General features: G+C 45.3%; 1 protein-coding gene across 1 annotated transcript; it reads left to right on the plus strand.

Annotated features, from left to right (window-relative positions):
* Positions 1-3,943: 3,943 nt before the first annotated feature.
* On the plus strand, positions 3,944-14,356 carry YIF1A (Yip1 interacting factor homolog A, membrane trafficking protein). Its single transcript, XM_032238472.1, has 8 exons — positions 3,944-4,142; positions 5,147-5,367; positions 7,054-7,158; positions 9,056-9,134; positions 10,514-10,571; positions 12,609-12,764; positions 13,429-13,522; positions 13,871-14,356. The coding sequence occupies exons 1-8, from the start codon at positions 4,112-4,114 to the stop codon at positions 14,018-14,020; spliced, it is 894 nt and encodes a 297-aa protein (XP_032094363.1). The 5' UTR covers positions 3,944-4,111; the 3' UTR covers positions 14,021-14,356.
* The last annotated feature ends 592 nt before the right edge of the window (positions 14,357-14,948 follow it).

A 14,948-nucleotide genomic window follows, 5' to 3' on the forward strand; every position in this document is an offset into this window, starting at 1 on the left:
TCTCATCTTATCCCCTTGTCTCCCTCAGGATTGCCCCATTCATCCTTTCCTATCCCCTTCTTTTCCTCAGGATTGCCCCATTGATCCTATCTTGTCCCTTTTCTCCCTCAGGATTACCCCATTCATCCTTTCCTATCCCCTCCTTTCCCTCAGGATTGCCCCATTCATCCTTTCCTATCCCCTTTTCTCCCTCAGGATTGCCCCATAGAGGCCTCTCTCATCTTATCCCCTTGTCTCCCTCAGGATTGCCCCATTCATCCTTTCCTATCCCCTTCTTTTCCTCAGGATTGCCCCATTGATCCTATCTTGTCCCTTTTCTCCCTCAGGATTACCCCATTCATCCTTTCCTATCCCCTTCTTTCCCTCAGGATTGCCCCATTCATCCTTTCCTATCCCCTTTTCTCCCTCAGGATTGCCCCATAGAGGCCTCTCTCATCTTATCCCCTTGTCTCCCTCAGGATTGCCCCATTCATCCTTTCCTATCCCCTTCTTTTCCTCAGGATTGCCCCATTGATCCTATCTTGTCCCTTTTCTCCCTCAGGATTACCCCATTCATCCTTTCCTATCCCCTTCTTTCCCTCAGGATTGCCCCATTCATCCTTTCCTATCCCCCTTTCTCCCTCAGGATTGCCCCATAGAGGCCTCTCTTATCTTATCCCCTTCTTTCCCTCAGGCTGACCCCATTCATCCTCTCCTATCCCCCTTTCTCTCTTAGACTGGCCCCATTCATCCTTTCCTATCCCCTTCTTTCCCTCAGGATTGCCCCATTGATCCTATCTTATCCCCTTTTCTCCCTCAGGACTGCCCCATAGAGGCCTCTCTTATCTTATCCCCTTGTCTCCCTCACAATTGCCCCACTCATCCTTTCCTATCCCCTTCTTTTCCTCAGGATTGCTCCATTGATCCTATTTTATCCCCTTTTCTCCCTCAGGATTACCCCATAGAGGCCTCTCCTATCTTATCCCCTTTTCTCCCTCAGGCTGTCCCCATTAATCCTCTCCTATCCCCTTTTCTCCCTCAGGATTGCCCCATTGAGGCCTCTCCTATCTTATCCCCTTTTCTCCCTCAGGATTGCCCCATAAAGTCCTCTTATCTCATCCCCTTTTCTCCCTCAGGATTGCCCCATAGAGGCCTCTCTTATCCCCTTCTCTCCCTCAGGATTGCCCCATTGACCCTCTCCTACCCCCCTTCTCTCCCTCAGTCTAACACCTTAGCATCAGAGCGTTTTTCAGATGGGGAGGGGGAGCAGAACGTCTAAACTCCCAGCCTGCAGGCCATATCAGTCATGCGCTGGCCACGCCCACACCCAAGTGGCAGTTGGAACAGAGTTCTTTTCAGGTGGGGAGGAGGAGTAGAACTTCCAACTCCTCAGTGTGTGTTTAATATATAAGAAATAACTAACGATCCCATGGTTATTTTGAAAAATCCTTTCTTAGCCAGCACCTAGAAGCCAAGAGGTACATATGTGCCGAATTTCAAGTTTGTAGGCTTTACGCTTCTGGAGATTTCGTGATGATGCGTGAGGGGTATTTGGCTTTTATATAGAGAGGTTTACATTTTTATTCCAGTTGTTGTAGGGGGCCCAGTGCACTGCTTTGCTCAGTGCCCATAATGCTGTTAAGACAGCCCTGGCCCCCCCAAGGCTGTTATTTCTAGTAAGCTCCCCACCCCCCAAGTAAAAGATGGCATCGAAGCTTGCAAAGAAGGGACAGATGCGATTGGCCTGAAGAAACCTGGGTGTATATTGGGTTACCATCATGAAATGCAGGGATCCCCCCAATTCTCCCATTCCAAAGCCTTTTCTTAGGGTTTTCTTCAGGGGTTGCCCTCAGTAGATAAGTACCCTCTGCCAGGGCTGTCTTAACACATGGGCCCGATGGGCATGCCACGAGTAGAAGGGCCCCATACCAATGTGGCTACGTTAACCCTTCGACGCACCTTGTATCATAATAATACAGCAACATATTTATTAGCATTTTTTTTAATTGATAGAGGCAAAGGTTTGCCCCCCCCCCCTCGCACATACGTGCTAATCGTTCCCGACTCTAAGGGGCCGGTGCTCATCTCCGTTTCAAAGCCGAAGAGCCAGCGCTGTCCGAAGACGTCTCCGTGGCCGGCATGACTCAACACCCGATCTTGAACCATCAATAAAATGTAATATAAAAAATCCAGTTTGTTGTCGTTTAAAAGCTCTTTTAAACAATAACAAGCTGGATTGTTTTTTTGAAAAACAAATACATTTCATTGAGAAGACTTCATTAAGTGTTCCTGAGGTGCACAGAAATAATATTCCCCCTCCCCCCCCACTGATTGATCCTCTGAAGATCCATCAGGGAGATCATACCGAACTGAGATTGATCCCCAGAACCTATCCCCAAAGATCCACCAGGGAGATCATCCTAAACTGATCCCCAGAACTGATCCCCAAGATCCAACAGAGAGATCATCCAGAACTGAGATTGATCCCCAGAACCTATCCCCAAAGATCCACCAGGGAGATCATCCTGAACTGAAATTGATCCTCAGAAGTGATCCCCAAAGATCCACCAGGGAGATCATCCTGAACTGATCCCCAGACTGATCCCCAAGATCCAACAGAGAGATCATCCAGAACTGAGATTGATCCCCAGAAGTGATCCCCCGAAGATACACCAGGGAGATCCCCCTGAACTGAGATTGATCCCCAGAAGTGATCACCAAAGATCCACCAGGGAGATCATCCTGAACTGATCCCCATAACTGATCCCCAAGATCCAACAGAGAGATCATCCAGAACTGAGATTGATCCCCAGAACCTATCCCCAAAGATCCACCAGGGAGATCATCCTGAACTGAAATTGATCCTCAGAAGTGATCCCCAAAGATCCACCAGGGAGATCATCCTGAACTGATCCCCAGACTGATCCCCAAGATCCAACAGAGAGATCATCCAGAACTGAGATTGATCCCCAGAAGTGATCCCCCGAAGATACACCAGGGAGATCCCCCTGAACTGAGATTGATCCCCAGAAGTGATCACCAAAGATCCACCAGGGAGATCATCCTGAACTGATCCCCATAACTGATCCCCAAAGATCCAACAGAGATCATCCAGGACTGAGATTGATCCCCAGAACCGATCCCCAAAGATCCACCAGGGGGTCATCCTGAACTGATCCCTGGAACGGATCCCCAAGATCCACCAGGGAGATCATCCTGAACAGAGATTGATCCCCAGAACCGATCCCGGAAGATCCACCAAGGAGATCATCCTGAACCGAAAAACAATAGGATTTCTACCCAGTTTTAATAGGGTTCTACCTTTTTTTCCCTTGCCCTCAGCAAGACTTCAACTCCCAGAATTCTCTAGCAAGCCTGCCAGCTGGGGAACTCTGGGAGTTTTGCAGCCAGCACGCTGGGAAATTCTTGGGCTTGAGGTCCACCTATTTTAAAGTTGCCAAAGTCTAGAGACACAAGTCTAAGATTATATTTCCAGGGGCCGATATAGGGTTAAAAGCATGGCTGGCTGGGGAATTCTGGGAGTTGAAGTCCATGACTACCATTAAGGTGGCTTAGCAAATTATTGCGGAACTACAACTCCCAGCACCGCTCGGGATCGGCCATATTTCCCTGATTTGTTGCTCAGCCAATCAGAGCGAGCCTCTGGGATTTAAAGAAAACAACAACCCCACTGCCGACTCCCTGAACCCTAAAACGCATTTTCCCACCTGCAAGGCCAGCTAGACCGCAACCCCCATCATGCTCTGCTCCACCCAGCCTCAAAGCTGCCGGGAACGCCTCCCAAGGTCCTTCTGCGCGTGCGCCGAGGGGCTTAGAACGCCAGGCGAGCCGAACCCCGCCCCTTTGGAACCTTCCGCGAAATGGATACAACCGTCCGCCAATCAGCGCGCGGAGCCTGCCCAAAGGATACAGCGGCAGCCAATGGGAGCGGCCGCTTTTGGCCGCGCCGGCGCCTTTGAGGACGTGGCTTTGGAACCTTTTCCTCTTCTTTTTTGATCTCTTCGCAACTTTGCTGCGCTGGGTTTTATTTGATTTATTATTATTATTATTTTATTTTATTTTATGAAGGATCCTTTCCGCGCGGGGCAAGGAAGCGATTGAAGGGGGCGCCATGGCTTACCCCCCTGGATATGGGGGTCCAGGTAGGGGGAGGAAAATCGGGGCGAGGGAGGGGAAGGGAAACGGGGAGGGCAGCAGGCCGGGCGGATCCTCAGTGGGGATCCACTTGGGGGGGGAGGCTCTTAGAGCGGGAGGAGATCCAGCATGAACTCCCCCCCCCTTCGCGCCTGTTGCTTTTGGATAAAAAGCCTTGAAATCGAGGCCAGTGGATCCCCAGTGGATCCCAAGATCCTTCTGGATCCCTAAATCCGGCTGGCAAAGCCCCTTCCGGGGTGCCCTTTTTAAATTTAATTTTAATGGCTTTGAATGCAATCGCCCCGCCCACTTGAACCAGTTGGGGAATTAATTTACCCTATTTTTTGGAGAGTTTGCAACCCCCAATATAGGGGAAAGGGATCTGGGGATCCCTTTCTGAATGGTGCCAAACTAGATTTCGGGTAGTTTGTTGGTGGTTTAGTGTCACTTGGAGGACTTGAAGTGGCTTAGAAGGGGAATAAATAAAAAATAAAGGGCATTATTTAAACAAAGACGAAAATATTTGTGCTTTCCCTGCATTCTGAGCCACCTTGTCAATTGGATAATAAATAAACTTTAAACTGGCTGGAAAAGAGATGTAAAATCGATGCATCAGGAACGCAAACACAATGAAAAGAGGTGGCATATTCGTAGAAAGCCATAGAGATGGAAATATTGTAGGTAGGTGCATATACTGTAAAAAACGACAAAGAGGAAGGATGGATAAGATAATAAATAGCATGGAAAACGGAAAACCTGAAATCAAAAAATAAAAATAAAATACCAGTGACGGAAAGCTGTAAAAGAGTCATTGTGATTTTAATGTTTGGAAAATGTCAAATAAAAACAAATAAAAAACAAACTTTAAAGCGGAAGGGTAGATTTGGTACTTTAATTCAGTCCTGTACTGAGTGTGAATCCTTGTTTGGATCCTATTACTGATAGTTGAGCGCTGTTGACAACGTTGTTTCATCCTTCTAGTTCTTCCTAATTTTTCTCTCCCCCCTCAAAGTCTCCAAGCATAGGACCAGGATCCCCCCTGTGCCCCAATCTCCAGATGCCCCTCAACTCTTCGATGACACCAGCTCTGGCTACGGGCCACCCCAGGCTGGATACCCCCCACCTGGCATCGACATGAGCTTCAACCAGATTTTTGCCGACCCCGTGGCTAACGTTGCCATGGCTTACGGCTCCTCCATTGCGTCCCAGGGGAAAGAAATCGTCCATAAAGAGGTAAAGGAATAAAACGGAGAATCCTTTTAAAAAAAAGGGGGACAGGAGAGAGACAGAGAGGCACAATGGTTACAATGGCCCAAGGTCCTTTATTTTAGAAATAAAAGTCCTTTAGATTTAGATAATATACTTTTCCAAATATCCCTTTGGCCCTTTCTTTGAGTCCTTTCCCGTATTAGACTTGTAGAAAAATGGAATAAAAGAAATAATAGTCAGAATGCTTGCAAATACCTGGAATGCATAGAAAACGTAGACCATAGAATAAAAGGGATAGAGAGATGGATGGATGGATGGATGGATGATGATAGATAGATAGATGATAGATAGATAGATAGATAGATAGATAGATAGATAGATAGATGATAGATAGACAGACAGACAGACAGACAGACAGACAGACAGATACAGATAGATAGATGATAGATACAGATGGATGGATGGATAGATAGATACAGATAGATGGATGGATGGATGGATGGATGGATAGATGATAGATAGATACAGATGGATGGATAAATAGATTAGATAGATACATATAGATAGATGAAAGATACAGATGGATGTATGGATGGATAGATAGATACAGATAGATGGATGGATGGATGGATACAGTTGGATGGATGGATGGATAGATAGATAGATGATAGATACATAGATAGATGAAAGATACAGATGGATGGATAGATATGGATGGATGGATGGAAGATAGATACAGATGGATGGATGGATAGATAGATGATAGATAGATACATAGATAGATGGATGGATAAATAGATTAGATAGATACATATAGATAGATGAAAGATACAGATGGATGTATGGATTGATAGATAGATACAGATGGATGGATGGATGGATACAGATGGATGGACGGATAGATAGATGATAGATACATATAGATAGATGAATGGTTGATAGATGGATAATAGATAGATACAGAGAGGGAAGGATGGATGGATGGATGGATGGATGATAGATGGATGGACAGACAGATGGGTAGGTAGATGGATGGATGGATAGATGGATAGATAGAAATAAAGAAAAATAGATGATAGATAGATAATAGACAGATGAATGGGTAAGTGGATGGATGGTAGATGTTAGATGGAAAGTAGGTAGGTAGGTAGAGAGAGAGAGAGAGAGAGAGATAGATAGATAGATAGATAGATAGATAGATAGATAGAGATAGATAGATAGATAGATAGATAGATAGATACGGTAGGTAGGTAGGTAGGTAGGTAGGTAGGTAGGTAGGTAGATAGATAGATAGATAGATAGATAGATAGATAGATAGATAGATAGATAGATAGATACGGTAGGTAGGTAGGTAGGTAGGTAGGTAGATAGATAGATAGATAGATAGATAGATAGATAGATAGATAGATAGATAGATAGATTCGGCTGGAGACCCGAAGACCAGCTGGCCAGCGCACATATGCTTGTTTTGGGGGCATTTTTTGGCCATTTTAGTGCAATTTTCAGGCTGTTTTCTGGGTCAAAAACAGCCTGAAAACAGCCAGAGAAAAACGCCAGAAGAGCAGCTGGCAACGGCCTCCATGCCCACAGAGAGGGCTGTGTGTGCCACCTCTGGCATGTGTGCTATTGGTTTGCCAGCCCTAGGCCTAGTGAGACGGGTGGCCTGTAAATTTAATAAATAAATCTGCTTTTCTTTTTTCCCCCTTGCAGATCCACAGATTTGTTCCTATCAACAAGCTTAAATACTTCTTTGCGGTGGACACCACGTATGTGATGAAGAAATTAGGCCTGTTAATCTTCCCTTACGTGCACCAGGTAAAGAAAAGCAACAGGGTTTTGCTCATATGACTGTGAGGGGGGCTGCGGTGGTCGTAAGGGCGAGGACCGGTTTTTCAGTGCTGTTGTCGTTCCGAACGTTTGTTAAGGGAATGGTTTATAAGTCGAAGACAGGAATCAAAGGGACCAATTCGAGCCTCAACGGATTCAGCCAGCAAAATACCAGCATTTATTCCCTTAGCTCGGTTAACCTGAGGAACTCACTGCCACTGGAAAAAGAAAACTAGGGAAATAAACGCACCTGAGGAATCTGTTGGGAGCTGATCGGATATCAGGAGAAAGAGCCCCTTTTAGGCATTTCAGCATTCAGGCTGAGAAGTTGAACTTAAAAAAAACTCTTAGATTTAATAAAAGTAAAATCCAAAATTTTTCAGTTACAATTATGGGAGCGGATGGGAGGAGCTTCAGACCAGAATTTCCAAGCAGGACTTGATTGCAAGAAGCTGCTGAAATGCAAAGGCAAAAAATAATAATAATTGTTACCGTATATACTTGAGTATAAGCCGACCCGAATATAAGCCGAGGCACCTAATTTTACCCCAAAAAGCTGGAAAAGTTATTGACTCGAGTATAAGCCTAGGGTGGGAAATGCAGCAGCTACGGTAAATTTCAAAAATAAAAAATCAGTGTTATTTGAAACTCAAAGTTATGTTTATTCAAGGGACCCGCTTAATTAAAGTGTTCTATAATATCAGTATGACTTATAATACTGCAAGTCTGCAATATTAAAATACTTGTATAGGGGATCCCCGGGATCCCCCGAAGAGATCAAATCACAACCAGTATGCCACCTTCTTGGTATATTGTTTTTATTTTCACTGAGTTTTTTAAAATGAGCATTATTTCATCCTTTTTTTCTTTATGTTTGATTGGTATCTGCAATTTGTGTTAATTCTGTTCATACATATAATATAAATGAAAAACCCAGCTCTCTTAAAAAATATTTTAAGTTCTTTCTGGTGCTCCCTTTTAGAATTGGCCAACTAATATTTCTGTTCACCCAACTAATGTCAGGCAGAGTTAACTGAAAAAGTAATTTTTCATGAAAGGACATTTTCCTAGGATTTTAATTGTTCTTACTGTCAGATTGCTCGTTATTTCCAGCTTGAGTCTCCTTCTGACAAGTTTCCATTGCTTCTTGTCCTGTCCTCAGGTGCTATTGCTGCCGCCGCCTCCTCCTCCTCCAACAGCACCAGCACATTTGCTGCCCAGCGCTGCGGCTGAGGTGAAGCCGCCAAAGCTCCCGCTGGCGCCCCCGCAGCGTTGGGCGGATATCCGGCAGTGCTGTTGGAGGAGGAGGAGGCGAACCAGCCTGCCATCGCCGGCCACTGCCAGCCCCGCCGCTCTTCCCACCCCCTTCCAAGCCCCACAGTCCAGCGGATGGAGCAGCGAAGCCCCGGGGCTTCGCTACTGCTCCCCGCATTTGCTGCACGGGGATCCCTTGGAGAGGGGATTCCAGCCTGCCATCGCCAGCCACCGCTAGCCCTGCCGCTCTTCCCACCCCCTTCCAAGCCCCACAATCCGGGGCTTGGAAGGGGGTGGGAAGAGCGGCAGGGCTAGCGGTGGCTGGCGATGGCAGGCTGGAATCCCCTCTCCAAGGGATCCCCGTGCAGAAAATGCGGGGAGCAGTAGCGAAGCCCCGGGGCTTCGCTGCTCCATCCGCTGGACTGTGGGGCTTGGAAGGGGGTGGGAAGAGCGGCAGGGCTAGCGGTGGCTGGCGATGGCAGGCTGGTTCGCCTCCTCCTCCTCCAACAGGCAACAGCACTGCCGGATCCAGTTGTAGACTCGAGTATAAGCCGAGGCGGCTTTTTTCAGCCCAAAAAGTGGGCTGAAAAACTCGGCTTATACTCGAGTATATACGGTATTCTTTTTGCAGAATTGGGAAGTCCGTTATCATCGCGATATTCCTCTGACTCCTCGCCAGGACATCAACGCTCCCGATCTCTATATTCCTAGTGAGTTTTTTATTTTATTATTCTATTCTATTCTTATTATTTCTATGTCTATTATTTCTATTTATATTCCTAGTCCTATTGTTTCTACTTATATTATTTCTTATTTATTCTATTCTATTCCTAATTACTACTATTATTTCTTATTTATTCTTATTCCTATTCCTATTATTCCTATTTCTATTATTTCTTATTTATTCTATTCTTATTCCTATTCCTATTATTTCTATTTCTATTGCTTCTTATTTATTCTATTTAATTCCTATTATTTCTATTTCTATTATTTCTTATTTATTCTATTCTATTCTTATTCCTATTTCTATTATTTCTATTTCTATTATGTCTATTTCTATTCTTTTCCTAGTCCTACTATTTCTATTTCTATTATTTTTTATTTATTCTATTCTATTCTTACTATTTCTATTTCTTATTTATTCTATTCTTATTCCTATTCCTATTATTTCTATTTCTATTATTTCTTATCTATTCTATTCTATTCCTATTATTTCTATTTCTATTATTTCTTATTTATTCTATTTAATTCCTATTATTTCTATTTCTATTATTTCTATTTCTATTATGTCTATTTCTATTCTTTTCCTATTCCTATTATTTCTATTTCTATTATTTCTATTTCTATTATTTCTATTTCTATTATTTCTTATTTATTCTATTCTATTCCTATTATTTCTATTTCTATTATTTCTTATTTATTCTATTCTATTCTTTCCTATCCTACCCTATCCTTTCCCATCCTATCCTATTCTATTCTTTATTCTGAGAACATCATAACTCTGAACAGTCATTAAATGACCAGCCGTAATTCACGGGCCATGTAGATATTTATTAGACTTTTATGATGATTAGATTTATATATTATATATTGAAGTGTACGAGTCATTTTTATTTTTTTTTACATTTTGAGTTATCATTTTTTTTCCTTTTATGGCTGTGCTCTGCAGTGTTTTGAGTTGGGCAGCCTCAACCCTTTCAAACACAAGTGCATAAAATGGATCTAATTTAGGAATCAGATTAAATCGATTGGATAAGTGGCATTTGGCTGCCAAAAGAGATAATTGTTTGTTTTGGTGGGGAGGAATTTTATTATTATTATTTTAATCTCGACCCGTTTAATGGGACGGAAAGAATACCGCAGGGCTCCGTCTAATGAAGGACTTCGGTTTTTTATTTTTAATTCATCGAAGCGTTTGGGAAATCAAACCGATAGACTAAACTCCCCGATGGACACGGCTCGGGAAAAAAATAAATCACAATATTGTAGCTTTTCTACTATTATTTTTTTTAAATTAAAAAAAAAAAGCCTTTCACACTCCAAAATCTGGAAGCTTTTAAAATAAATACATATATTTTCTCCTTCACAGGTATGGCCTTTATCACGTATATTTTGCTGGCTGGAATGGCGCTCGGGATACAGAAAAGGTGAGGAAAATTTCTTTCCACTTTCCCAGTTTTGCCTCTTACACTCTACATGGGGCTGCCCTTGAAGAGTGTTCGGAGACTACAACTGGTCCAGAATGCAGCCGCGCGAGCGATACTGGGTGTATAGAGCCGAGGTGGCGCAGTGGTTAGGGTGCAGTACTGCAGGCCACTTCAGCCTACTGTTATCTGCAGTTCAGCGGTTCAAATCTCACCGGCTCAAGGTTGACTCAGCCTTCCATCCTTCCGAGGTGGGTGAAATGAGGACCGAGACTGTGGGGGCGATATGCTGACTCTGTAAACCGCTTAGAGAGGGCTGAAAGCCCTATGAAGCAGTATATAAGTCTAACTGCTATTGCTATTGCTACCTAGATACACCCATGTTACACCTATCCTCCGTGAGCTGCACTGGCTCCCTATCGGTCTCCGAACACACTTCAAGGTGCTGGTTATTACCTTTAAAGCCCTACATGGCTTAGGACCTGGATATCTCCGTGACCGCCTCCTGCCACATACCTCCCAGCGCCCAATAAGATCTCACAGGGTGGGCCTTCTCTGGGTACCATCGACTGTACAATGTCGTCTGGCGGCTCTTCGGGGGAGAGCCTTCTCTGTAGCTGCCCCGGCCCTATGGAACGATCTACCCCCTGAGATTTGGACCCTCCCCACTCTCTCGGCTTTCCGGAAGTCTGTTAAGACCTTGCTGTTCCGGCAGGCCTGATTGAGCTTCAGCCCCATTAAGATTGAGTGTATGTTGTGTCCTGTTTTAATTTGTTCTGTCTTATATTTTAAATTTTTAATATCTTCTTTTTTAAACTGGTCTTTTATGTAAGCCTCCCGGAGTCCTCCGGGATTGGGCGGCATACAAATCTATTAAAATTGACAAAATTGACAAAATTGAATTGAAATCTTACGGCAAACGGTGAAGATTAGGGGTGAATTTGAGTTAATGGGTGCAGGATTTAATGTGCAATTTGGCAGGCAACAGATTACAATGGGTCCTCGACATACGACCACAAGGGAGCGCCAAATGTGTGTCGTTAAGTTGCTAAGTGGGGTTCACCCCCTTTTACGACTGACCTTTGCCACCGTTGCTAAGTGAATCACCGTTGTTGAGTGAGTCACACAGTCGTGAAGTGAATCTGGCTTCCCCCCGCCGACGTTGCTCGTCAGGAGGTCGGCGAAGGGGATTGCGTAACCCCGGGACGCCGTCATAAATACGAAGCAGTTGCCAGGCGCCTGGAGTTTGATCGTATGACTGTGGGGAATGTGGCTTCCCCTCTCATTGATTTGGTTTATCAGGCTGGGATACTTGGCTGTATTGTTGGCGTTTGCGCAACTGTGTTGTTGCATGCTGATAGTTGTGCGTTGTCTGTTGTGTGTTGTTTGGTTGTGTTCTGAGCTAGGTTTCCCCCAAAAGGCACGAGGCAGCGTCCTGGTCCCGACAAAACCCCTTTTATTACACGCATGTGAATTCCTCTCCTTTGCCTTCAGCCAAGGCCTGGCAAACACTCTTTCAAAGGAGTATTTATGACCACAGACCTTATCTAGCTTGGAAAGCTGCCATGGAAATATTTTCCCAAATGAAGGGCTGTGCAAGGAAAGACTCGGGGGGGGGGGGGGGGGACAGAGTCTCTGAGATTCACGGACAGATCCTCACACTCCTGAAGGAACGAACGAATGAATTGTCTCCTGCAAAAGCCCCCTCCTCTTTTGCTCCTCTTTTATGTCCTATGGGAGGGGCCATTCACTGCCCATCTGTGGCTGTACTCCCAAGTCAACCCTGATTTCTCAGCTGTTCTTCTGCCTCACTGCTGTCTAGCTCCGAAGGCAGCTGAGAACTGCTAGACGGCCTCGGCCCCCTCTCTGCCTCCCAACGCAGAGCCCTCATCCGAGCCTTCCCCAGACTCCAGGACTGGCCCATCTTCCTCCCCAACCTCCTTGCTGTCCGACTCTCCTGCCAGTTCCGCTGGCTGCTGGCGGGCCACAGCAGGTTGGAAGCCGGACCGTGAATCGTTCAGGCTTCATTTTTTCTGCCAGGTTTTCCCCGGAAGTCCTCGGGATGTGTGCCAGCACGGCCTTTGTGTGGATGGTGATCGAAGTCCTCGCCCTTCTTCTGAGTCTCTACCTTGCAACCGTCCAAAGTGATCTGGGCACGTTTGATCTTCTGGCTTACTGCGGCTACAAATACGTTGGGTGAGTTGGGAGGGGCTTCCCGGATTAGACTCCGCTTCCCAGAAGCCCCCACTGACCCAAGCTTCGCTGAATTAGATTCTTGTTTCCAATTGGCAGTGAATTCCTGATTTAACGGACTAATTAGGAGAGTCTGTTAAATGCAGTATGTTGTTGTGCCAAGAGCCTCAAGGCCTCTCTTGCGTGAATAGAGCAGAAATGTAACTTTGTTAAATTAAAAATTAAATTTAAGCGCCCCTTAAGACTGTTATGGATGGCGTCCGTTATTTCAGAGGGGTTTATTGTCCGTTGAATCAGATGTCCGTTAAATAAAGGTTTGTTAAATTAAAAATTAAATTTAAGCGCCCCTTAAGACTATTATGGATGGCATCTGTTATTTCAGAGGGGTTTATTGTCCGTTGAATCAGATGTCCGTTAAATAAAGGTTTGTTAAATTAAAAATTAAATTTAAGCGCCCCTTAAGACTGTTATGTGTCTGTTATTTCAGACACCTGTCCGTTGAATCAGATGTCTGTTAAATAAAGGTTCTTACTGTAATTTCCATTCCTGTAATTCCAACATAGAGAGAAACGTTGCTCTTGGGTGCAAATGTTAATCCCTGCCCAATTTGTTATGATGTGTTAATCGCACACAGGAACATACACAATCCTTTGCTTTTCCTCTCCAGGATGATCCTCACGGTGGTTGGGGGCTTGGTCTTTGGCCTCAACGGCTACTACATCACTCTGGCGTGGGCTTCCTGTTCTCTTATGTATTTCATGGTGAGTCCCGGCCGTGTTCATGGTGATGCCGATCAATTGGTGACTTGGGGGAGCAGTTTCTCCCTCTCTCAGCCCAGCCCACCTCCCCGGGTTGTTGTGCAGGGGAAATAGGAGGAGGAGGAAGAGGAGGGGGAGGAAGGAAGATTCAGTAGGTTCGTCACCTTCAGTTATTTCAAAGGCATGAAAGCCAAGTTAAAAACAAACTCCAGCCGAGATGGATTTCATATCCCGTCCCTTTGGTGTGTGGGAATTCCACGCTCAAGCCTGCTAGGCGCCGAGAGACGCAGTCGAGGGACGACGTGCTCACCTCAACGTACTCCTGATGTCTGTCTGTCTGTGTCCACCCAGGTTCGCTCTCTACGGATGAAGATCCTTACTTCCGTGGTGCAAGACGGACTGAGCCGGACCACCGGCCGGGCGCAGATGTACGTCACGCTAGGCGCTGCTGCCTTCCAGCCCTTAGTTCTGTACTGGTTGACGGCGCAATTGGTGCATTAAACAGAGGAGATGAGACTTTGGGGGCGCACTTGCTCCTTTTTTTTCCGTTTTGGTTCACCCCCTCCCTCCCTCCTCCCCAAATTTCACCACTCCCCTAGTTCTGTCTCTTCCTGCCCCCCTCCCTTTGGGGGGGGGCTTTCCACTGAGGACAACAAGGGGATCCGTCCCCTTTGAAGAATGAAGCGAAAGGCAGCTGGTTCTTCGCACTCGGGACTCCCGCCCAGGAGCAACGGAGGGCGGCCAGCTGTCCAAGTTGACGCTTGTCCACCACTCCGAAATCTGTGTCCTCCTTTTTTTAAGAAAGAAAGAAAGAAAGAAAGAAAGAAAGAAAGAAAGGGGGTAGATTTGGGGTCCTCCTTATAGAGACAGTTCTGTTATTCGGGATTTCCTTGAGTTGGTTGTGTTTTGATCCTTTCTCGCACAAAATACGGATTTTTCTGTTCTTGCTGTCTGCACAGATTGTGGGTCTAAAACAGTGTTGCTTGAAGATGGGTGGACTCCAACTCCCAGAATTCCCCAGCCAGCATGCTTGAGGATGGATGGACATCAAGTCCCAGAGTTCCATGCTAGCTGAGGAATTCTGGGAGTTGAAGTCCACTTGTTTTCCAAGCAGCCGAGATTGAGATGCACCAATCTAGAACAAATTCAGTATTTCTCAACCTCGCTTGCTTGAAGATGGGCGGACTTCAACTCCCAGAATTCCCCAGCCAGCACACGCTTGAAGATGGGTGGACTTCAAGTCCCAGCATTCCATGCTGGCTGAGGAATTCTGGGAGTCGTAGTCCACCTATCTTCAAAGTTGAAAAACACTGATCTAGAATAAATAAATCCAGCTTGGCTCTACGTTGTCAAGGTAGAGACAGAAAAAAACAATATTTTAAAATTTGAAGTGTTTAAAAAAAAGAGTTTTGAGCCCAAAACTCAAGTT

The sequence above is a fragment of the Thamnophis elegans genome, unplaced genomic scaffold, assembly GCF_009769535.1.
Source record: "Thamnophis elegans isolate rThaEle1 unplaced genomic scaffold, rThaEle1.pri scaffold_221_arrow_ctg1, whole genome shotgun sequence".
In the NCBI taxonomy this organism is placed as follows: Eukaryota; Metazoa; Chordata; class Lepidosauria; order Squamata; family Colubridae; genus Thamnophis; species Thamnophis elegans.